A 26,218-nucleotide genomic window follows, 5' to 3' on the forward strand; every position below is an offset into this window, starting at 1 on the left:
GGGAGTTTAGAATCTGCCCTCCGGCTCAATTCTTTCAAGGTCCTGCCCACCGGGTCAGTTCTTTTAGGGAGTTTAGGTCCTGTCCACTGGCTCAATTCTTTCAACCCTCTTTGTACTCGCGCTGTGTGTGTGTGTGTGTGCGTGTGCACGTACACGATTGCACACGCCACCCAGTCTGCCGGGGTCAGGAATTCCCAAAAGTCTTCCCGAAATAAACCTGGTCCCGTAGACTGGACAAATCCAGTGCGGAGCTAGGGTGGGTGAGACTCCTTCGTTCTGATTGGCTGCCAAGGGGTCGCCCGGGAAGCCAATGAGGAGGCCGAGGGGGCAAGGAAGGCGAAGAGGAACTCCGCTTGCAGGTCCAGGCATTCGTACAGGAACTTCCTCCGGATAGCAGACATGTGAGTACGAAGGGTCTTCCGAGATCGGGCAGGAGGAGGTGTTCCTCAGGAGGTGCATCTCTCTCTGTTTTTATTATCATCATCATCATCATCATTATTATTATTATCATTATCATTATTAGTATCATTATTATTATTATTATTATTATTATTATTACTATTGCAGTTATTGTTATTGATATTATTATTGTTGTCGTTATTATTATTATCATTATTATTGTTATTGACTTCATCATTCTCTAATCCTCATCAACAACTTCAGTACTTTGTATGCTTAACTAATGTTAGTTTAAACATTTCCTGACAGTTTTAGTCAGTTGAGTTGCGGATGGAGTTCGGGCTTGATAGGGTCACGGTCCACCAAAGCCCCTTCCATTACGGGGTCCGCCCGTGTGACCCGTCAGCTGAAACAACTCGTCTGGCGTTAGTCAGAATAAGATCCATTGTGTAGTGTTGAGAGGGGCATGTCATTGTGGCTTCCGTGAGGGTGGGGGCGAAGGGTTTTCGTATAATCTTCGAGACAAAATTGTGTTTTTTGGTGTTAGAAGGACTTGTATATAAAGCCTATAAACGCAGTGCTACAAAGAGTCCTTCGGGTATTGACGCCATAGTTTTTTGCTTCAAGATAACTTGGAGGTCTTCCTGAAGGAAAGATGAGCTCAAAGCTACGGGTCTTGTGTGTGGTGAATGTTGAATGAAGCAGTGCATATGACATAAAAACAAACCTAGAGGAACAAGTGATTGAGCTTTGATGGCTTAAGTCCCGTCACTGCGGTGACACACAACAGAATTTTCTGGTTAATATAAGACGATTTTATTCAGGTGAGCGTAGGACTCCGTGAACGCTGAAGAGAAGCCGCGGATTTGATGTGGACGACGCCTGACGATTTTATTCAGATAAGCGCGGGACCCCGTGCTAAAGGTGTTAATGGGGGATCTTATCGATGACGTAGGTAATTAAACGCTGGGTAATAAATAATACCCTTTGCGGATCGGGTCCGTAGGGGTCGTTTAGGCCTCTGGAGGTGCTAACGACCTTGGGCACAGTATCCGCAAGTTCAAGGTTAAGCAGGTGAGCGACCCTTAGGCCTAACCGGAGGATTACCTCTCGGGTGTAAGTCTTCTTTAAGGCTGCGAGGTTGAAGGTCACCCACGACCGAGAGGAATCATGTTACATGCTTTCATCAGGGCTAAGCAGACTTTACAGGCATCTTCCTAAACCCGTCAGCGCGGTGACGCAAGGAAAGGAACTTAACCCGTGAGAGGGTTTTTATTTTATTGACTTGGCCATCCCCTACAACGGTAAGAAAACGTTTGGCACATATATTACGTGATGACTTTTCCAATAGCCGGGGCAAGTGGTCGTCACCGATAACCATCGGTATTCAAACCAAGTGGAGGCGAGTGCGTTGCTCTGGGACCCTTCTTCCCCCTTGTCCCGAGGCTTACTACTACCTAGCTGAGATTTATGACGGTTTGGAAGAAAAAAAAAATGTAATCAAAAGGTGTAACAATGCTACGATGCTGTCCTGGCTGCCTCAGTGGTAACGCGCTCGTATTCCAAAATGGAGACCCGAGTTCGAATCCCGGGGTGGGCATTAGTGAATTTTGGTATTAGGTAAGGTTTGGTACGTAGGTATGTTTGAAATCTGTTCTGCTCGTCTGATCCCTTATTCAGACAGCACACACACACACACACACACACACACACACACACACACACACACACACACACACACACACACACACACACACACACACACACACACACACACACACACACACACACACACACAATTATGAAGGGAATGGAAATCTTAGATAAGAATGACTTATTGAAATGGGACAATGGAAAAACAAGAGGACACGAAAAGAAACTAAAAAAAGATAATTACAGAAGTGATCTGAAAAAATAGCTTCCCACACAGAGTGATGATACTTGGAACAAATTGGACAAAGAAACAGTGTGTGCAAACACTATTCAAGATTTTAAGAAAAAAATTGATGCTGAGAGATACAAAGACGGGTTACCACGAGCATAGCTCCCTTCCCGTATAATACAACTAGGTAAATGCAACTAGGTAAATACACACATAGGTAGGGAGAGCACATGGGGGAATTGGAGGTATATGAAAGGAGAAGAGGCAGTATAGGCTGTGGGAGGTGGTTAAAGGGAGAGGGAACATGCGAAGGAGATACGATATGTTTAAAAGGAGGCTAAGAGAACTGAGGAGATATGTGAAGAGGAGAAAAAGACAAGAACACCGCAAAGGAAGTAGGGGATATGAGAAGGGAGGACCCGCTTGAGGAATGTATAAATGTAGACCATACAGTACAGATGGGAGGTTTCTTGAGGTGAAAGGAAGTGATAACACATAAGGGAAAGGGAAGGTGGGGAGGAAAAGGGTGGGGGGGGCGTGGATGGTGGGGAGGGGGGGCGTCAGGTAGTTGATGTACCCAACGTTATAGGCCTGGGAGGTATTTTATGGTAGGATGGATGGGTGGGGTGAATGATGGGGGAGGAGGGAGAGATTATAGGAGGCCATAGGAGGTTTTTGTGCCCTGTATCATATTAGTTCAAACCTTGCCAGGGGCCTCGAGATGTTGTTGGAGCGCAGGTAAAAAAGTGATGGGGGTACCGCGGTGCATTATGGGCTACTATTGGCCATATTTTATTACTAACGGAGAGGCCAAAGTGTGAAGGAAAGTGAAACAAAGGACTTTTACATCACTGTCCCATAGAGAACAGAGGGGAGAGGAAGGCAATATTGAAAAGGATACTGGAAGGTAACAAACTCTTGGTGCTTCTATTTTTGAAACGACGCAAACCGTAGGTGGAAGGGAAAGAGCATTTTCAGAACCTCATTCATTGGTATGAAAGAAAAAGGGATCAATGATTACCTGATGCTGAAAATATTTAAGTTCCTCTCACAGTAGCAATAGAGTGAGCAATGACTGATTCATACTTTAAGTATTTATATATCTAAAAGAAGAGTTTCGGAGACTTAAACTACCTTATAAGAGCAAGTAGAGTAATTGCCTCCTGCTTGGAAATCTGCCCTGAAATCCATCATAATGTGTTCGTATCTTAAAAGAGGGAGACACGTTGCCGCTTCCTTAAAGGCTTTTACACAGGAAGCCAAGTGTTAAATAGTCATAATGTATTGAGATTATTCTCGCGGTCTTATGAAGGGGAAATGCTCATATAGTATTTCTTTATATTACTCATTGTTTTTGACAAGTAGTGTTTAGATATTTTTTCGTAGTCTTTTGAAAAGGATAGACGCGCATCAGGTCATCACAATGTGTCGATACTTCCCCCGTGAACACATGAAGAGGGTAGACATATCTTTAACAAAAACGGGACTTTCCTAAAGGAAATCGCCTAACAACACAGTTCTCTCAAACTGCAACAAAAGAAATAGCTTGTATACTTGATATGTCTTTGGGCTTTGAAAACAATTAGTCTCGTGTTCTACACGAGACCACTTGACTCACTTCACATGAAGTAAGAGGTAACCCTGTCTTTTGAGAATCTAACAAAGAAAATCGTAATGATATACAGATTCCTTTCGTAGTCTTCTGAAGAAGAGAGGAGGAGGAGGAGGAGCGTCTTGGAATCGGGCAGGCTGGCCAGGCGGCCATTCTAAGACGGCGTCGAATGGCTTGGAGGTCTTGTGGTGGTTTTGTGACCTTGGTGGTACCTCACGGTCTGAGTAGACCGAGCGGATAGACCGATCTTACCTTATGGGGTTTCTTTCCGTTGATGAAGCCGAAGATCGCTCAGGGAAAGACGACGTCTGGGAGCGTGTACCAAACTTAGTCTATACAAAGTCGTTACCCAAGCTGAATGGAGTCGTCTAGCGTCGACCAGAATAAAACCTATAAATGGCGTCGTCTTGGTGAAGGGATTAAACTAGAAGTGGGTTTATCCGAACCTGACGAATATGTATTAGACAAAGAAGAAGAAAGCATGTTGTCCGCTGAAATGGCGTCTTGACGAAATGTGCATGCGAACAAGAGGTAATCTCAGTGGGATGATTAACTGTAGTTCAGTGAACTGTGGGAACTACAGACCAACAACTTAGCAATGTTAGGAAAGAAAATCCTCGCCAAAACAAGAGGAAGGACATCTAACTAGATGACCACGACTGGAAGGAGTCAAATTCCATTTTTTTTACATAGTCTGTAGCCAAGTTATATTTTGTATTTTAACTTTCCGTTCACAGGGCATAGATCACTCGCATCCCCGACGCTTGAGCTTGGGTTTGTGTATTGAATGAACGTGTGTATGAATATATGCGTATATGGCCACGCCTTTGTGTACGCTCACGCCGTGTATGCACGAACACCTCTGTGTACATGATTGTGTGACAAGTCCGGATTCACGTCCTTTATGCTCATATAGAAACACTTGTGTGAACATATTTGAACACGAACTTTACTTGAACATGTCCTTTAGAGAGCAGAGCTGGCCATTTCTGTCTACAGTATATACCAAAAGGCTTCTCCCCTTTTATAGGGGAGGTAGCCTATTAATAAGTACGTTTAATTATACAGTATATATATCCGTACACATGCATGCACACATGCGTATACACGCACATACGCCTCTAAATATGCATACGTATGTTCATATGGGTGTATGTATGCGTATACAAACGTACATCAACAAGTATCCTGGAACTAGGCTCAAATATGTATGGTTTTCAGCGTATATACGCACAATGGCTACTTAAACATACGCGTATATACGCACATACGCCTCTACATATGCATACGTATGTTCATGTGCGTGTATGTACGCGTATACAAATGTACATCAAGTATCCTGGAACTAGGCTCAAATATGTATGGTTTTCAGCGTATATACGCACAATGGCTACTTAGACATACGCCTAATACGCACACTGGCTGTTCAACAGGACTTTCCTTCGCTCGTCACGAGTGGAGGACGATTGGAGGGCAAAAGGAGGTCGAACGCATACATGTGGAGGAGGTTCGAGTCGTTGATACTGCTTTGCTGACAGAATCCCTTTGATCACAGGGTAACTAGTGTGCACACAAACATATCAGACACTCAACAACGAGGTTGCCAAATCTCCTGGGTCAAGTTCGGTTGTCTTTATTTGTGCCCCCGCAAGTGGAGGGCCACCTTCAAGGAGGACCTCCGGCAGAGTCGGCCAGTAATTCGCTCTTGAATCCCTTCGTCGTGGCGTTGCTCTCAGCTGGACGAGATCACCTTCCGCTAGCCAGAAAGAACTATGTGAATGAATCGCAACAACCAGCGGGTTGGCGGAGATCGTCTCGCGCGATCTCTTGCGATCTGCCCTCGGTTGAATAAAATCGCCGGACATTAGCCAGGACAAACTACATGAAGAGCGTCAATATAGGCAATACTGTGTTCTGCCTTCAACTGAATAAAATCGGTCGGCGTCAGATGGAAAGAAAATCTGAAGGATGGGCCATCGCATTGAAGTAGGAAATACTCTGTCAGTACAGTGGTGTACTTCACATATTTTGTTTAGGTTATCGTCCGACGATTTTATTTAGAACCACACTTAAGCACTTGTGGGTGGTACGGGGTGGGCACTGTGATGCCAGCGAACAACTATCAACAAATGAAAATGATAATTGAATTTTTTTATAAGCAACTAAAATAAACATTTTCGTTTGGCAGTCAAAAAATCATAGAGAGAAAGAGAGAGAGAGAGAGAGAGAGAGAGACAAAAGGGGAAACAAATTTCTAAATTCAGAAACGCGATTACCTTGAGGCGGTTCCTGTAATTACATCCCTATCCTGCCGTTCGCGGAGGGAATACTAATGCGCGGTTAAGGGGGATTCGGGGGCGGGAGACGGGGAATATGGTTAGGGTGGGGTGAGGTAGGATGGTCGGAGGAGCGTGTTGTCATCAATGACCAGCGCTTCCACCCTTGAGGACAATATCGCACAAAAGAGGTGGTGTCATACAGTAAAGATGGTCATGGAGGTAAACAGAAAGGGTGGATAGAAGTTTAAAAGGTAACTACACTATTACTTATTTATTCATTAATTAGTTTATTTATCTACCAATTAATCACCTTATTTATTTATTTTGGGTGTAGACTTGTCATAAAGGAATACTGCGTGGATGAATTCCCCCAGAATATTGGCGGCATAAAACATGAAGTCATTACCCCCTCCCCCCTCAAACTGGGGTGGTGGTTGGGGGGAGTCTGACATTGGCCTTCGGGGAGTGGGGCCGGGGGGGGGGGATGCCCCAGGAAGGGACCGTTAGATCCCGTGCCCGAGGGACAGGGTCGATCACAATCTGACGCTTGATAGATGTTCAAGGACAACCTCGACCGTAGGATAGAGAGAGAGAGAGAGAGAGGAGAAGGGGGTGGAGGGCAGAATACACATGTGTGAACCAACAACTGACTGGGAGCCACATGAAAAGAGTCGATGAGCGACCAGAAATTCCCTACTAATCAACCAATCATTTGTTATATTTTTCATGACGTCATCCTCATGCACGATGTCTGATGATAACCACTAAAGTGGCATAAGTGAGGGGAATTATCCGAAGGAGGGGAATAACAAAGGGGTTCGGGGTGGAGAAGGAAAAGAAAGAGAAATCGACGGAAAAGGAAAAGAAAGAAGAAGGAGTAGAAGGAAGTAAAAGAGGAGAAAGTATATCGGGAGGGAAGGGTCGGAGACAGGTGGATATGGGATAGGCGGAAGGAGGCGAGAAGGACAACAAAGAAAAAGAAAGAAAGAGAGAAAAAAGGACATCGTTATTCTGCATTTAGTTCGCCTTTTGATGTGGGTTCCTGGGCGTCTTTGCGGTCGATGGTTGGTGTGGTCAACGGGTGACCCAAATTTTATTTCATCCTGGTTACCGCCAGCCTATTTTAATCATTCCATGATAGACACTTCGACAGTAAACGGGATAATTCCTACGGGAGGAAAGTGTAGAGAAAACAGACGCTGATTATGAAGGCAGTGGGGGAGACTAACTTGAATTTTGTAAATATAGATGGCGCTTCTAAGCAGATGTACTCTGTAGCACGAAAAGGATGATTTTGAATATGAATTGACGTATATGTTCTCACTTGATTTAACTTCTTTCAAAATATTGGGCAAAAGTAATACTTAATCTTACATTTTTAAAGATTCACCCTCAATAATATGTTGGACATCCTTCCATTTATTTTCACTTAATTTTTTTAATTGCTGGAGAAAGATCTTCCACTGTAGTACTGCTTTCTGCCACGTACTGGTGTGCACGAGGCAAGTTTCTGGGCCTCTGTAATGAGGTAATGAAAGAACATTATTTTTGTTTTCTTCGGGGGGGGGGGGGGTTCAGCAACCCCCCCACTTTCATTCATGCCACACTGCTATGCTAACAAAATAATATGAACACGAAATATTTTCCCCTTTTATAAAGCTCATTTGACCGCTTCAGTAAAGTGATGTATTCAGTAAATTTTGTTCCATTTAAGGACGGGGGATTTTATTATGCAGCTCAAGGGTGTGATTTTATTTATTTTATTTTTATATATTTTTTCGTTAATTTTCATTGTCCCTTTATTTGTTACTCCCTTTTTAACCTCGTTTATTATATTATTTCTTATTCTTCATCCAGCTCCATTATGGACCGATATTTTTTTCTTTCTTATTTCGGGATTCGCTTCCACCGTAAACCATTGTATGGGTGTGAGTTGTGGACAATGGCGGTTCTGTGGGAGTAATGGCAAAGGACTTGTAGTAGTTTTAGTTCGGAACAACGGCAGGACAAATGAAAATCAACACAAACTATCTAATCTCTTTCTTTTGGTAATTAGCCACAAGGTGCGACACTAGAAGTGTCACATGAGAAATATAGGTGAAGCTCGGACTAAGGCCACAGCTTAGTGGAGCTTATGGTTGTAGCTGGACGTGGAGCCTAACGTCAGCGAGGCGGTAGCAGATGATGACGGCGAGGCTCGATGGGACGGCTAGAAGACTGGACGAGGAGATGTAGTTTGTGCGCTGGTCGGTACTGTTCTGGGGAAAGTCGTCGAAGCTTGCTGTATACTGGCGGTCCAGATGTCTAGATGTGGTGCATGATGTTGTGAGGGGTGGTGGTGGTGTTGGTCTTGTCTGGCGATGTTAGCTGGGGAAACTCCTGCAGGATGCGTGCATAATCGCCATCGGAGGCTACGAGGATGTCGTCGATGTAAACGGTGATGAAGTCGAAGTCTCTCAGGGCATGGTCTATGAACCTCTGGAACGTCTGGGCGGCATTCCGGAGGCCAAAGGCCATCATCTTCCATTCGAAGAGGCCGAACGGAGTGGCTATGGCTGTCTTCTGGACGTCTTCCGGCGCTACAGGGATTTGATGAAACGCCCTGACCAGGTCGATCTTAGAGAAGACCTGTTTCCCGTGAAGCTTGAAGTGGAAGTCCTGAGCGTGAGGGATGGGGTAGCGGTCAGGCTTCGTGATGCGGTTAAGTTGACGGTAGTCACCGCAAGCCCGCCATTGGTTGGGCGGTGGGGGTGGCTTGGGAACCATGTGGAGTGGTGATGCCCAAGCACTCTCCGATGGTTGGATGATGTCCTGGTCTAGGAGTTCTCTGGCCTTCGGATCAATCGCCCCGAACGAGTGGTCATGCCGTCAGGGGGCATGTCTGGCGTGGAGGGCCTTGGTGGAGGGGGGCTCGAGTGCAGGGTGGTGTTGTCGAGGTCGGAGGCTTGGCGATGGGAGGTCGGTTGAGTATGGAGCTGTGGAGACATAAGGTTGGGTGAGAATTGTTGCATTGCATGGTAGAGCGGGTGCGTGGGGTGGGGAGGATCTTGGGGGGGTGCCGGGAACAGTTGTAGAAGGGTGTGGTTGTGGGATAGGAGAAGGATAAGGGTTCGCCGTCGCGTACGCGTGATCTGTGTGAGTTTGGGGGGGGGGGCTGCTGCAGGTGCTGTGGTGGTGGTAAGGAATGTGGGGGGGGGCGTGAGCTACCGGGTAGGACAAGCGGACGGCCTCAGCGATTGCCGCCTTGACTTGCCCGAATGCTTGGGTCGCTTCGGAAGACCACTTCACAGGTTTGACCGACCGCTTGGAATGGTTCTTGGTGAGGTCGTTCAAGGGAGCGAGTTTTGCAGCTGCGTCGGGGACGAATCTATGGTAATAATTGACGATTCCTAGGAATCGTCGGAGCATTTTGATGGATGTTGGCTGTGGGAAGTCTTTTATGGTGTCGATTTTTTGAGGGAGAGGATACAGGCCTGCCGTTGAGATACGGTGTCCGAGGAAGTCGAGAGATGAAACTCCGAGGAGACACTTGGACGGGTGTACCCGGAGGCCATAATCTTGGAGGCGGCGGAAGAGGAGGTGGAGGTGTTCGCCATTCTGGCCTATCCTTCCTGGTAGACACAGGTTCAGCCGTCAGCATCATACCCCCGACGGAAGAACCCAACCACGGTACACGTTGGCCATCCTACGACCTGCTTGCAGCCAACGGTACGCCCATCGCAACGTACGGCAGCCACCACAGCGTCCTGGAACTCCACGATGTCAAGTTCCCTTGGACATTCGTCATAGCAGCGGTGCAGCAACCCCTTCTTGGCTACGACTTCCTCCAGCACTACAATATGGTAGTTAGCGCCAAGGATAACTGCTTGTACTACGGGACAACAAACATACCAGGAACCACCACTAACGCAATTTCCCATCAGATATCGTCACTCCAGCCCGATGGCGATTATGCACTGAGAGGAGGGTGTGGGTATGGTTAGCTGGGGTAGGGATGGTTACCGACCCCCGCGTTTGGCGTTTCCCTGCGACCAGCTGCATGGCTGTGTGCATCTGAGCGCCTTGGCTCCGAAGCGGGTATGGTACCAGCAGGAGGTAGTATCCTGTCGTGGAGCGGGGCTACGTGGTGGTTGATGGCTTCCCTTCTCGGCTAAAAACTGGTTGAGCAAAGTCTTCATGTCGGCCACTTCCTGTCGTAGCTGCTGCACACTTTGGTCACTGGCACTATATGACACGGGAATGTTCTCACTCACAGCACTATTGTCACTCACACCTGGGTCGTCACAACACTGAACACTTTGCACTGGTTTGTCACTGGGGTGGAAGCTGCTGGCTGACCGGACTTGTACCGAGATATGACGTTGGAACAATCTATCTGCTATTTCGCAGTATTGTTCGTCGTCTAGAGCTTCCAGGTGTAAGTGGAGGGCGTCCGGCATCTTGGAGAGGTGAATGGAGCGGAGGAGTTCCTTGGGCAATGACACCTTTGCCCGGGTGTTGAGGGCGGCCATACTGGTGTATAATTGTGACGGGTTGATGTCGCCGAGTTCACTATGCTGGATATCTCGGTAGAGCTGGTCGTCGGGCTTGGTGTAAAGCTTCCGTAAGGCAGTCTTGAGGGCGGAACACTTGCCTTCTTGCGGAGGAGAGGAGACGGCGTTACGGACAAGGGCAATGACGTCCGTTGGTAGAGCGGCGATGTACGCGCCGAAGGCTTGGAGGTCCGGCACGTTACCTTGAGTGGCTAAATATGCCTCTGTGTGAACTAGCCAGCTCTCCAAGTCGCGGGAGAAACTGGGAAGTTTCACTTATGTTGATTTTCATTTGTCCTGCCGTTGTTCCGAACTAAAACTACTACAAAGTGGTGACCCCGGTGAAGGACAACCAGGATTATGGAAAACACGCACTGGCGGTCCAGATGTCTGGATGTGGTGCATGATGTTCTGAGGGGTGGTGGTGTTGGTCTTGTCTGGCGATGTTAGCTTGGGAAACTCCTGCAGGATGCGTGCATAATCGCCATCGGAGGCTACGAGGATGTCGTCGATGTAAACGGTGATGAAGTCGAAGTCTCTCAGGGCATGGTCTGTGAACCTCTGGAATGTCTGGGCAGCATTCCGGAGGTCAAAGGCCATAGGCCATCATCTTCCATTCGAAGAGGCCGAACGGAGTGGCTATGGCTGTCTTCTGGCCCCTTCCGGATATATCCGCCGAGACGACCGCCCGTGCTTTCCTCTCCGGTTGGGTATCCAGATTCGGCGCACCTCACATCATTGTCACCGATAGGGGCCCTCAGTTCGAATCTGACCTATGGTCCAGCCTCCTCAGGTTCCTTGGCACCAAACGCAACCGGACTACCGCTTACCACCCCCAAGCCAATGGACTCGTGGAACGGTTCCACCGCCAACTGAAGGAGTCGCTGAAGGCACAACCCTCATGCGACTGGGTCGACGCCCTTCCCCTGGTGCTTCTCACGATCCGCGTCACACCAAAGGTCGACAGCGACATTTCCCCATCTCAGCTACTTTACGCTGAGAACCTTCGCCTCCCTGGGGAAATTGCCACGCCTGCCGTCGGCGATCCTGACCGTCACGCCCTCCTCCAACTTATCAAGGAGACATTCGCCAACACCCGTCCAACCCCCCCTCGCCCACCACAACCTCAACCGGAGCACCTTCCCCCGGCCCTGTCTACAAGTGACTACGTCTTCCTCAGGCGAGACTCCAAACGAACTCCTCTTCAACGCCCATACGATGGCCCCTTCCGAGTCCTCACCAGATCAACAAAACACTTCGTGATCAACCGAGATGCCAAACCGGATCGCGTCTCCATCGACAGGCTCAAGCCGGCCCACCTCCCCACCAACCAAAACTCCAGGGCCATTACAATACCTCTTACAACATGGTCCTAACCCCATCCTCACCACCGAACCAAATCATTCCCCAGAAAAGTTGGCCGCTGCCAAACAGGGGTTCCAAGAACTCCTAGACCAGGACATCATCCAACCATCGGAGAGTGCTTGGGCATCACCACTCCACATGGTTCCCAAGCCACCCCCACCGCCCAACCAATGGCGGGCTTGCGGTGACTACCGTCAAATTAACCGCATCACGAAGCCCGACCGCTACCCCATCCCTCACGCTCAGGACTTCCACTTCAAGCTTCACGGGAAACAGGTCTTCTCTAAGATCGACCTGGTCAGGGCGTTTCATCAAATCCCTGTAGCGCCGGAAGACGTCCAGAAGACAGCCATAGCCACTCCGTTCGGCCTCTTCGAATGGAAGATGATGGCCTTTGGCCTCCGGAATGCCGCCCAGACGTTCCAGAGGTTCATAGACCATGCCCTGAGAGACTTCGACTTCATCACCGTTTACATCGACGACATCCTCGTAGCCTCCGATGGCGATTATGCACGCATCCTGCAGGAGTTTCCCCAGCTAACATCGCCAGACAAGACCAACACCACCACCACCACCCCTCATAACATCATGCACCACATCCAGACATCTGGACCGCCAGTATACAGCAAGCCTCGACGACTTTCCCCAGAACAGTACCGACCAGCGCACAAACTACATCTCCTCGTCCAGTCTTCTAGCCGTCCCATCGAGCCTCGCCGTCATCATCTGCTACCGCCTCGCTGACGTTAGGCTCCACGTCCAGCTACAACCATAAGCTCCACTAAGCTGTGGCCTTAGTCCGAGCTTCACCTATATTTCTCATGTGACACTTCTAGTGTCGCACCTTGTGGCTAATTACCAAAAGAAAGAGATTAGATATTTTGTGTTGATTTTCATTTGTCCTGCCGTTGTTCCGAACTAAAACTACTACAGACTAAATATAATTTTATTATTATTATTACTATTACTACTACTACTAAGCCTCGAGTGTTCTCTCACAGGTGGCGGTTGCATGTGCTCGTGACGGGAATCGTGGCCATGGCCAGCGTGACGGGCGAGAAGCTGGACAACCTGGCCACCTCCGGGGGACTGTAAGTGCCCATTGGAAGATGTTTGTAATGAGGGCATTTGAATGAACAGGGAATGGTAGTTGCCAAAGTCTTCCTAAATGGATTTTTTTTTTTTTTTGGGGGGGGGGGGGGGTGTTTGATAAAGAAAAGAAAAAAAATATATATATATGAAGGGAAGTAAGAATTTTAGATTAGGAATCATGTGTCATAGAAATCAGAAATCAAGATTAGTTAAATCCCCTCTTGATGTATGCAAATTTAGCAATAGATTTCAACTAGAGGAGTTTGCACAGGGTACAGTACATGGCTGTCCTGAAGGTGGAGAAGCCTCCGAAGACCCTCCACCTTTCTTCACCTCACTCTGGTAAAGGTGCAACTCTGTATACTGGCACTTGGTCCTTGTCCAGGGCCAAGGTATCATTTCAGAGATGCACGAGTCCAACAACCAATAGCTGTTGTTGGTTTTTTATATCTGCATGTTCCTGTGCAGAGCATGGTCTAGACAAGAACAGGTCAGTTCACCCCTGGGGGGGGGGGAATTATGCCAGGATGTCCATCAGTTAACTGACTTGACTTATCCTTTTTTTCAGTACTGTGACTCAAGGCAGCCTGGCTGACATCTTGTACCATTAATTTTCTTTCCAAAGTGAACTGACCTGTTGTTGTTGAAACCTTGATACAAAAGACCCTTTGAGTTACAGATATAAAAATATATGTTTATCAAAATGGTGACACCATGCCCTCTGTTTCCTTTGGTAGTACTGTGCCCCAGGGTGGCCAAGGGAGAACCCTATTTGGGGGAAATGCAGATAACTCCTTGCCTGCCATAGCCTACCTTCCACCCTCCAATGTAAGTACTATAGTCTCATTCACCTGTCTCTCTTTTGCGTGTCTATGTTGGTAGGCATTTTTGTGGGCACCAAACATTGTTGATGCTCTATCAACAATGTATCATCACTATTTATTATTGTTGCTGCTGCATGGTAGTTTAGTTTGCCAAAATTGCTTTCGTTATACAGCAATGAGATACATATTTGTGTAGGCCTGATGTATTATGAGTCAAGTTCTAGGGGGACATGCCCTCTAGGCTAAGAACCACTGCCTTAAAACAATTGTCCTATATAGTTCAGATACCAAAATTTATCTTTACACTACTCAGTTCCCTATGCATCACAATAGTGAAAATGCGTAGTTTTAAAGCAGGGTAGGGTAAACACTTTCGGTGTCAAGGTCATTGCTGCACTTAAATTACTTCTGCTGGGTGAGGTTTGCTATGCCTGGCACCACCTGTTTTTCATTGGCTGTGATACTTTATCCCCTTGTGTAAGTAGTTAACCAGCTATTCAGTAGAATAGTGTAACTTTTTACCCTTAACCCTTTCAGTGTATAGGGTGCTCCCCTGGCTTTATAAATTTTCCTGGTGGCAGCCAAAACAAATGTACAAATCATCATTAGCAGTGAAAGAGTTAGATAAGTAGTCATTCCCTGGAGTGGAAGTAGTATCCCATTGAAAGTAGATGACCTTGTCACTAATGTAACTGTTTTCCCCCCCCCACCTACAAGGGTGGCCCTATCACTTCCCAACAAGAGGTGTCAGGTCAACCCCCCGAGTACGTAGTCATTCTGCACTCTGATGTAAGTAGTCATTTGCTCCCTCTGGTAGTATTCATCTTCATACTTACGTAGTTCTTTCTTCAGACTAATTTTAGTAGTCATTTCTGACCCACTTAGTCTTCCCAAAATCTAAGGATAAAGATTATGACCACAGGGTGATAAATGATGTCAGATTCTGAAATAACAGAAAGTCTGATGACTACATGATGTCATTTGGATTCTGACAACATTGAAAACTTTGTACCCTAATACTTTGAGTTTTCCATTGTATAAATTAATGTTAGTGGTACATACATACATACATATACCAAAGCTTTTTCCCCCTTACAAGGGAGGTAGCCAAAAGGAAAAAAGCATAAAACCATTCCCACCCATTCCATCCCTAAATACACTCCACTTCCCTCCACCCTCCCTCTTATCTTAGCACCTCCTGGATGACGGGTCATCCCTGCATGTTAGTGGTAATTTTCCATTTTATATTATTCCTTTATTTAAATATTTGGGGCTAACATTGGGCACCTGCATGAGGTGGTCTTTTGGTACAGATAACAGGGAGGGTCACCTCCCTCTTACCAGTCTCCAAAACCCATCAACACTTTCATGACTTAGTCTCCAGGTGCTGGTACTCTAGTTAAGGCACAAAATCTCTAAATTTTCACCTTTTTTTTTATTGTATCAGCCACAGTAGTCTGGAAGGCAATAATGATTTATGTAATGGTATCCAAAAGGAGGATTGGAATAATTCTGGATGTGAATATGTTCAGAAGAGAGGGTAATAAGCTGTCTGATCATTATCTGGAAGGGAAATTGAGAATGGAGGTTAAGTGGAGAAAGAAGAAAACATGGGGAGGCAGAAATGTGTTGAAAATGAGGAAGATAAATAGGAAAGACAAATAGTATGAATATCAGGCAAAGCTGAGAGGGATACAGAATGTAGTGAAAGATAAGGGTGTAGAGGGAGAATGGGCATGTTTCAAGGAGGGAGTGTTAAAATGCCCAAATTTTGTGTTTGGAATGAGGATGATGGGAGGGAACAAAAGGAGTGTCAATGAAGATGGGCAAAAGGATGATGATTCTCTCCAATGTTCATCCTGCAGGAACACCACATCAGGGCCCTGACAAGGGGAGGGGCAGGGGGGGGCAATGCCCCGGGGTGGCAAGTTTTGGGGGGGGGGGTGGCACTTTTGGTGAAAAGAAAGTAAAGCAAATTCTCCCTAATGTACTTTTAATGCATGATTTATTTATCAAGAGTTGTGTGTATAAACGATGTTTTGTGGATGAATGTTACATGTGAATCGTGCTAGTAACCATCAGATGTGGAAGGTGATGGTAGTGGTGGTGGTCAGGGCCCTGCACCACTTACAGGTGCTCATTGATGATTCTAAATAGTCCAGCTCATAGTTACATAGACATCGTGTAACATGATGTCCATATAATGTTAAATTAGTTTTCCCATAAGAATGTATGTCAAGTTACCTGCACTTTTGTGAAGTATTGAATTGTACATAATTCATTCTCTGTACTAACATAAGTAATCACTTCTTTGTTTTATAGAAGCACTTGTCCTTAGACTCACAAAAACTCGCAAGACTCACAATCGTTAACAACCATACCCCATATCCATTGGGGATGCAACCCACCTGGGACCTTCATTAAAAGATCTTTGGGTCTGGCTGGTGACTGTCACCAGTTTTCTACATGCTGCAGCTCATAAATATTAGTATCAACCCAATGATATACTTTATAGGTTTTTATTGTGCCAGGCAATTTGATTAGACTGATCCTCTAGGACAGAATATTTAAAATTGTATTGATTAATTCTTTCAACTTGGTGGCACACAGTTTTATTGTGGCAGATGTCAGACAATTCTTTGCTTCATCTTCCTCTCTTGTGCTAGACATAATAAAACCTCTAAAGTAAGTCACCATGTGAAAGGGGTTAGAATACTCTCTCAATTGCGCTACTGAGGAATTAAAGTTTTTACCAGTTAGATAAAATTCTTGAGAGCAACAACAAGACTGGGTTGATCAAGATATTCTTTAACCCTTTGAGGAGTAAAATTTATTCTCAGCTGATTGAAACTGATTGGTATTAATTAGAATAAAAATTTTATACCCCTTCAACAATATGATTAATTTAATTTTCACAGACCCCACTGCCCATCGAAAGTGAGCCTATTGGACCATCTGGCCCAGAATTCAACCCACCTTCTGGTTACATCCCTCCCACGGTCTCCTCTTATGCCCCTCCTCCTACCAACCCACCGACCCAACCTGTCTCAAGTTATCCTCTTGTCTCACCATACAACCCCCCACAACCTGTGGTCCACCACCCCCCACCCACATCAAGTTACATCCCTCCATCAACTGGACATGGTGTGTACAAAGGTGAGAACAAAATTAAAAAAAAAAAATTTGTTCACTTGGAAAAGGAAATAATCAATGTGACATCATATGTTTGGGCTTTCACTCTTATAAAGTGTATTTACCTAATTGTCGTATATGGGAAAGGAGCAATGCTCCCTGGGTCCAGTCTCCTATTCTCCAATTTTCTAACATACCAAGACTCAAATTCATGTACAATTCCAACTTAATCTATATCTTTGATTTCCAATTATCATATTGAGATTTGAACTCATGGACTGTTTGAGCTTGGGCTATATCACCTTCTAAGCTATCCCACATATTTATACATCTTTAAGGAAAAGTGTATTTCTTCACATCCTTTCGACATGTGGTCTTTCTTAATTTACTTTCATGACCTCTTAAAGCCCTCCCATCTTTATTCAGGAGATCTCTTCTATCAATGCAATCTATCCCCATTAGTGACCTGAATACTATAATCATGTCACCTCTTTCTCTTTGATCTTTCAAAATCAATAGACCCAGTACTTTTAGTCTTTCCTCATATGGTTCATCTGCCAGGCTGGGGACCATTTTGGTTATATTCTCTCAATCTTGGTTATATCCTTCACTCAGTGTGGGGACTATACTACTGATGCATATTCAATCTTGGACGTTTCAGGGTTTTAATGAGTTTTTCCATCATCTCTTCATTCATATAATGGAACGCCACTTTAATCTTCTGCAGTAGTCCATATGTTTTTCCCACAATCCTGCTAATATGTCTGTCAGGTGACAGGTTGTCTTTTACCAATGCCCCCAAGTCTTTCTCCTCGTTTGCTTTTGAAATGTGTTCACTTTCCAAGGAATAGTTTAAGGATGGCCTTTTGCCTCTATTGACCATTTCCATTACTTTGCATTTTTTTGGTATTGAACTTCATTTCCCACTCTTGGCTTCATGTAAAAAAAAGTATCGATCTTTTTGCAATATTCTATCCTCCTCCTCATTTTTCACTCTTCTTATGATTACAAAGGATTACAAAGGCGGAGCATACCGACAGGAGACCTTTTGATCCATATTTAGGTCGGATGCGAAAAAAAAATCATAATAATAAAATAATAACTAAAAACTATAATAATGTAAATAACAAATAAAATACATGCATAGGTATAGTTAAATAATAAACAAACATTATCTACAAATGTGTTGCATAGCTACAATTGTGTTGCATAGCTTGTTCCTTTCATTGTGTCATTAACATAGACAAGAAACATTATTGATACAAACACTGAACCTTGTGGAACTCTGCTCATTACTGCTCTCCAGCTTGATATCTTGTCCTTTACTAGTGTCCTCATGTATCTTTCCTTCAAAAAGTCTCTAATCCATTCTAGTAGTTTGCCTTTCAGTCCTCCAACATGCTCCAATTTCCACATAAGTTGACTGTGAGGTATTCTATCAAATGCCTCTTTAGGTTGAGGTACACACAGTCCACCCACCTCCCTCTCTCTTGTAGCACATATCACTCTTGATGTGTGGAATGACATGTGTATATGTATCTTGTCATTATTCATTCTGAATACTGGGTAACACAGGGGCAAAATCTCTCTGTTGATATCCTCATATGCATTATAAATCTCCCAAAAGGGTTTGCAGGAGGCTTTCACATCAACAAAGGACATGGGGTCTATGGAGGACTGCATCATGCAAAAGGGTCACTCGTCAAAGGTGTTCATGGCGTCAAAGGTTCTTTGTTCAGAACTCTGCATGGCATCAAGGCATCTTTATTCTCAGGTAAGGTTCTCAGAAATTAACTAAGTACGGGGTATTGGCTGCTTGTTATTGTGGCAAAGTAGCATGCAGTTGATACTTTAGGGTCTATATGGGACACCCCTATGGACCAGAGTCACACATCATTTTGTCTATGATAGAGGAAAACTCTGTTCATAGAGAAATTGTGACACTTTTATACTACGACTGTCCCTCTGTTATGTTGTCCCCCAACCCCTTGTTGCTGTCCTGTACCATTTCTCTGAGTATTCTTTTTCTGTGGTTGGGGAATTCCCTGTGATGGGGGAAACGAATACTGCCACCAAGTATTCCCACTTGGATCGTAAGAGGCGAGAAGAAAGGGACGGGGATTGGGACTAGGCATCCTTCTCCTTCAAAATTTTCTGTCGTACTCTTACCCCATTTTACATCTACTCTCCTCTTTGCCTCCTTTACCTTTTTCTTTACTTCTCTTTTCTTTTCCCTGTACGTCTCATATGACTCCCTCGTCCTACTTTGTAACCAATCTGTGAAAGCTCGCTTCTTCTCTTCTACAACCTTCTTCATTTCCTCATCCCACCATTCACTACCCTTCCTTCTATTTCCTCCTGACCTTCTTGTTCCACACACCATCCTTGCACACTTTGTGACTCCCTCCTTGAACCATCCCCATTCCTCCTCCACACCTACCTCCACTCTATCCTTCACTCCCTCCCACTCCTCCTTCAGCTTCCTCTTGTACTCCTTCTCCTTTTCCTCTTCGTTTAGAGTTCACTCTAAGCACCTCCCTACCTTTTGTCCCTTTCCTCTTCCTCCATCTGTCCTCCACTCTCAACTTACCTTCCACCAGAAAATGATCTGATATTCCCCCACCCTCTCCCCTTAGCACATGTACATCCCTAACTCTTCCTATCATAATCCTATTTATCACATCTACCACCTTTCCCTCCACCACCCGCCCCATGTGTACTTATGCTTGACTTTCTTCTGAAACACTGTATTTGCTATCATCAACTCTCTTTCTAGACACATTTCCACCATCAACTCTCCACTACGATTCTTTCCTGGAACTCCACATTTCCCAACCACTCCATCAATTGGCTCCTTTCCTACCCTAGCATTAAGGTCTCCCAGTACTATTACATTTACACTTCTCCCTAAACCCTCTATGCACTCATTTAAATCTATCCAAAAGGCCTCCCTTTCTTCTACATTCTTCTCACTGCCAGGCCCATATGCACTTACAAAAACCCACATCTCCTTTCCCAGTTTCACCTTCATCCACATTATCCTTGAGGAAACCTCCTTCCACTCCACTACACATTTACCTATCTCTTCACTTACTAGTATAGCCACCCCTTCCCTCCCTCGCCCTCTCTTCACTCCTGATAACCTCCCACTTACACTCCCAAACTTACAATCGCCCTTCCCTTTCATCTTAGTTTCACTCAAAGCCAACACATCCATCTTTCTTCTCACAAACATACTACCTATCTCTTCCCTTTTACTCTCATCTGTACCACATCCACGCACATTAAAAGACCCAAACCTTAGGGTGCTGGACCGAGGCCCTCCAGCCCCTCTTATGCCTCTGCCTTTTTTTCTAGGAATGTGCCCTGTAGGGCTACAAGGAGAGGGATGTCTAGTCCCAATCCCCGTCCCTTTTTTTTCTTGCCTCTTACAATCCAAGTGGGAATACTTGGTGGCAGTATTCTTTTCCCCCACCACAGGGAATTCCCCCACCATAGAAAAAGAAAATACTCAGAGAAATGGTACAGTATAGCAACAAGGGTTGGGAGACAGCATAACGGAGGGGCAGTCGTAGTATAAAAATGTCATCATTTTTCTATGAACAGAGTTTTCCTCTATCATAGACAAAATGATGTGTGGCTCTGGTCCGTAAAGGTGCCCCATATAGACCCTAAAGTATCGACTGCATGCTACTTTGCCACAGTAACAAGCAGCCAATACCCCAGACGGGGTAGTGAAACTCAAGGCAACAATTATTACTTCTCGTTTTAATGACATTCTTTGAAGAATTTGTGTTAGATGACACTAGGTGGTTTAGCTCAGCAGAAGACTGGACCTAGTGCTGAAGGAACTAAGAATATCTCAAAACTTTCACTACAATAATACCTTTTCTAAATTATATCATGGCTCATGTTAGAAAATCACTCATTCAAGTCCAGTATTTTGTACTGAAGGAGATTAATTTATATTACTAAAACCTGCTATTACAATGACATCCTTTACAGTTTTTGTGGCTAATGCCAAACAATCTTATTCAGAAGTCAGGACTTCATGCTAAATGGGTTGAAATTTTCTCACTTAACCCCCTTTTAACAATTATGTTGTCCACATTTTACTATCCATCTTTCAGCCATTTCCTGAGAGGGAGGAAAGGGTGGTGGATGGGAGTGGAAAGGGTGGGAGTGGATACCTGCCTTTTGGCTTAGGTGGAAAGAGGGAAAACTGTTGGTATATAGATAGATAGGCTATCTATCTGCCTATCTATGTACCAAGGGCTTTTTCCCCCTTATAATTATGCGAGATAGAAGAGTCAAAAGCCAGGTGCCCATGACCACCCCTTCCACTCACATCAATTTCACTCCCATCCACCACACTTTCCTCCATCTCATCTTAGCTCCTTGTGGATAGTGGTAAATGTGGGTAAAACCAAAGTGATGACCTTACTCAATTTAACCATCTTCCTGCCTTCAGGTCCCATTCTGTATTACAGTTTGGAATTATAGTCTGGTGAAAAAGGTAACTTAACTCTTTATTAGGAATTGATGTTTTGGAATTTCCCATTTTTTTCCCTTTGTGCAGGTCTCCATGGCGTTGTGGCAAACAAGAAAGCTGCCCTAGGTAGCCTGAAGGCTTCCAAAGGTGTGCATCTCAAGGGACATTATGGTGGGCACTATGGTGGCTATTATGGTGGCCATCATGGTGGCCATCATGGTGGTTTCTATAAAGCACATCAGCCAGTTTACCGGCATCAACCAGTTTACCGGCCACAGCCTGTCTACAAGACCATTCATCAACCAACTTATGTATGGAATTATGTTGATTTTGTTAGCTTTTCCTTCCTTTAAGTATGTATATATCTATTAATCTATCTCTATACTCAGGGCTCCTTCCCCATTATAAGGGAGGTCTGTCTATATACCAAGAGATTTTCCCCCCTTTTAAGGGGGGTAGTCAAATGACTGTTCAACTTATACATGGATGGGGTGGTGCGAGAGGTAAATGCAAGGGTAGTGGGCAAGGGATTGGAGATGGTTAAAGAAAATGGAGAAAAGTGGGAGGTGAGCCAGCTGTTGTGGCAGGATCGGAGGAGGGATTGAGGAAGTTGGTGGCAGAGTTTGGGAGAGTATGTGATAGAAGAAAGCTGAAGATAAATGTGGGTAAAAGTAAGGTGATGAGATGTACAAGGGGTGAAAGTGGCAGTAGACTGGAAGTGAGCATTAAGGGAGAGCGACTGGAGGAAGTGGATAGTTTTAGATACTTGGGTGCAAATGTGGCAGGAAAGGGTGGAGTGAAGGTGGAGGTAGAATGTAGATTGAGAGAAGCGAGTAAATACCATGGTGGATTAAAGAGTGTAATGAGGAATAGACATTTGGGAAAGGATGCTAAGAGGTGACTGTATGAAGGAGTGATTGTGCCAACAGCACTGTATGGGGCAGAAACATGGAACATAAGAGAAGAAGAGAGAAGGAGTTTGAATGTGTTTGAGATGAGGTGTCTGAGAAGTATGATGGGGGTTACTAGGCTAGATAGAGTGAGAAATGAGGAGGTGAGGAGGAGAACAGGGGTGGAAAAGGAGCTGGGAGGTAGGGTTGATGAAAGAATATTAGGATGGTTTGGACACATGGAAAGAATGAGTGAAGAAAGACTAGTAAAAGAGGTATGGAAGGCAGATGTGGAGGGAGTGAATATGAGGGGACGTCCTAGGATGAGGTGAAGGGGGCTTTGGGGAAGAGGGGAATGTCTGTTGAGGAAGGACGGGAGAGGACAGAAGACGGGTGAATGGAGAATGGTTGTATTTGGATGATGACGTGATTGCACGAGGTGGAATGGGCAGGGGGATGGGGGGTGAGGTAGTTGTGAGCAAATTTTGATGCAGCCCGAAGGGATTTCTCCCCGTCCTCTCCTTTTATGCAATGGGGGGACGGAGAGGGGGGTCGCCGATTTAATGAAGCGGTCTTGCTGTGTCTTGCGACACTGCTTCTGACCCAGGACAGTGGACAAGGTGCAGGGATGACCTGTCATCCAGGAGGTGCTCAGATAAGAGGAGGGTGTGGAGTGTATTCAGGGATGGAATGGGTGGAAATTATTTTATGCCTTTCCCTTTTTGGCTACCTCCCTTGTAAGGGGGAAAAAGCCTTGGTATATGTATGTATGTATGTACAAGGGAGGTAGCCAAAAAGAAAAAGGCATAAAACCCATTCCATCCCTAATACACTCCACTCCCCTCCACCCTCTCTCTTATCTTGGCACCTCCTCGATGACGGGTCATCCCTGCATCTTGTCCACTGCCCTGGGTCAGAGGCAGTGTTGCAAGACACAGCACATCCAAAGCAAGGCCACTTCATTAAATCGGCGACCCCCCCCCCTCTCTCCGTCCCCTCATGCAGGAAAGGAGGAGACGGGGAGAAATTCCTTCAGATTGTATCAAATTTTTCTCACACATACTACCTCACCCCCCATCCCACCTCATGCATCACATCATCATTCATATACAACCATTCTCCATTCACCCCTGTCTTCTGTCCTCTCTCGTCCTTCCTCAACAGACATTCCCCTCTTCCCCAAAGCCCCTTTCACCCCATCCATCCATCTCATCCTAGGTTGCCCCCTCATGTTTACTCTCTCCACATCTGCCTTGCACACCTCTTTTACCGGTCTTTCTTCACTCATTCTTTCCATAAGTTCAAACCATCCCAATACTCTTTCATTAACCCTATCTCCCAACTTCCTTACCACCCGTCCTCCTTACCTCCTCATTTCTCAATCTATCCATCCTAGTAACCCCTATCATACTTCTCAGACACCTCATCTCAAACACATTCAAACTCCTTCTCTCTTCTCTTATGTTCCATGTTTCTGCCCCATACAGTGCTGTTGGCACAATCACTCCTTCATACAATCTCCTCTTAGCATCCATTCCCAAATGTCTATTCCTCATTACACTTTTTAATCCACCAAGGCATTTACTCGCTTCTCTCAATCTACATTCTACCTCCACCCTTTCCTGCCACATTCGCACCCAAGTATCTAAAACTATCCACTTCCTCCAGTTGCTCTCCCTTAATGCTCACTTCCAGTCTGCTGCCACTTTCACCCCTTGTACATCTCATCACCTTACTTTTACCCACATTTATCTTCAGCTTTCTTCTTTCACACACTCTCCCAAACTCTGTCACCAACTTCCTCAATCCCTCCTCTGATCCTGCTACAAGCGCAGTGTCATCCGCAAACAGCAACTGGCTCACCTCCCACTTTTCTCCATTTTCTTTAAACATCTCCAATCCCTGACCCACCACCTTTGCATTTACCTCTCACATCACCCCATCCATGTATAAGTTCAACAGCCAGGGTGACATAACACATCCCTGACGAAGTCCCATCTTTACCTCGAACCACTCACTCTCTCCATTTCTAATCCTGACACATGCTCTACTACTATCGTGAAAACACTTGACAGCTCCTAGAAGCTTTCCTCCTATCCCATATATCTGCTTAACCTCCCACAGTGCCTTACTGTCAACCCTGTCATAAGCCTTTTCTAGATTCTTAAAACCCCAAAAAACATCCTTACCTTTTCCTATAGCTTTCTCACATGTCTGTCTCACCACAAAAATCTGATCTACGCAACCTCTACCTGTCCTTAAATCCACACTGCTCCTCGTCAATCGCTCCCTCTGTTTTTCTATTAATCCTTCCCAACTACACTTAACAAGCTAATCCCTCTGAAACTACTACACTCACACTTGTCCCCCTTTTCCCTTGTAAAGTGGAACTATACAGGCACTCCTCCAGCACTCTACCCTCTCTCCAGCAAACATTAAATAACCTCACCATCACTGTACCTCCTTTTTTTAGACATTCTGCATGGCATCCATCCAGACCAGGTGCCTTACCTGCTTTCATCATCTTAACAACTGCCTTCACTTCATCCTTCCTTATTTCACTTCACTCATCACGGTCATTTTCTTAGCACTTCCCACTGCAACTATCTTTACCTCCCTATCCTCCTTCACATTTAGCAACTCCCTAAAATACTCTGCCCATATTCCCCTTACTGCCTTCTCTTCCATTATCATCTCTACATCTACACCTTTTACCTTTTCTTCGCTACTTGATTTGCCTCCTTTTCCTTTCCAAAATATCTTATTACTTTCAAAATTTTCTGTCATACTCTTACCCCATTTCACATCTGCTCTCCTCTTTGCCTCCTTTACCTTGTGCTTTACTTCTCTTTTCTTTTTACCTCTCATATGACTCTCTCGTCCTAGTTTGTAGCCAATTTATTATACCTAGCCTTAAATTAATGTATAGTTCCAACTTTGTATCCTTCATTTCCAGTTATATTTAGATTTGAATTCATATATTGTTCCAGCTTAGGCTGGAACTTATTCTACTGTGTGTTACTTAACACATTCATTGTATATTTCTCTTTCCAGCACTATCAAACAAAAGGGCATTACCATGGTTGGGGGAAATAGAGTAGCAACCTACTACACATCTACTGAAGCTGAAGGAAAAATCTACAGGCTACATAACATCTTGTAAAGGGTGTGGCCTCTACATTTTGTACATTCCTACATACTGTTGTGACCCAGTTCAGGAATGGGGCATTATAATATTTGTTGCTGGCAAAGACAGATTTGTGGATGACTGTCTTGATTTATATTATTTGTATTTAATGTATTAAAACGTATAAAAATCTTATATTGATTAATTTTTCTTAATGAACAATCATGACTACTATTAGAATTTCAAGGCTCTTTTTCAAGTTAACTGCTACCTCACCACCATCTCATGGTGCCCCCTGGAATTGATTTGCACCAAGGAGATTGATGCTTATTGTGAAGTAGCAACCAACTGACTGACAATATATTTCGTCACTGCCAGATGTTCCTCTTATTACATGTATATAATAACTTACATATATCAAGGCTTTTTCCCCCTTACAAGGGAGGTAGCCAAAAAGAAAAAGACATAGAAATCATTCTCACCCATTCCATCCCTAAATACACTCCACTCTCCTCCACCCTCCCTCTTATCTTGGCACCTCCTGGATGAAGGGTCATCCCTACACCTTGTCCACTGCCCTGGGTCAGAGGCA

General features: G+C 45.0%; 1 protein-coding gene across 2 annotated transcripts; it reads left to right on the forward strand.

Annotated features, from left to right (window-relative positions):
* LOC143041036 (uncharacterized) lies at positions 1-25,760 on the forward strand. Of its 2 annotated transcripts, XM_076212628.1 has the most exons (8): positions 1-401; positions 13,071-13,160; positions 13,899-13,989; positions 14,703-14,774; positions 16,904-17,141; positions 18,745-18,891; positions 21,697-21,920; positions 25,554-25,760. In XM_076212628.1, coding segments are annotated over exons 1-8 (906 nt in total). In that variant the 5' UTR covers positions 1-399; the 3' UTR covers positions 25,596-25,760. The 2 variants fall into 2 exon arrangements, with proteins under 2 accessions (XP_076068743.1, XP_076068744.1); XM_076212629.1 differs by lacking the exon at positions 14,703-14,774.
* The last annotated feature ends 458 nt before the right edge of the window (positions 25,761-26,218 follow it).

This window comes from Oratosquilla oratoria, chromosome 30 (genome assembly GCF_046742065.1).
Source record: "Oratosquilla oratoria isolate Oo_2021 chromosome 30, ASM4674206v1, whole genome shotgun sequence".
Lineage (NCBI taxonomy): Eukaryota > Metazoa > Arthropoda > Malacostraca > Stomatopoda > Squillidae > Oratosquilla > Oratosquilla oratoria.

What these genes read in the sequence shown, in the direction of transcription:
- LOC143041036 (XM_076212628.1), top strand. An exon ending in CCTACCTTCCACCCTCCAAT is followed by an intron (nt 13,990 to 14,702) that starts GTAAGTACTATA and finishes CCCACCTACAAG; the next exon opens with GGTGGCCCTATCACTTCCCA. An exon ending in TAGTCATTCTGCACTCTGAT is followed by an intron (nt 14,775 to 16,903) that starts GTAAGTAGTCAT and finishes TAATTTTCACAG; the next exon opens with ACCCCACTGCCCATCGAAAG.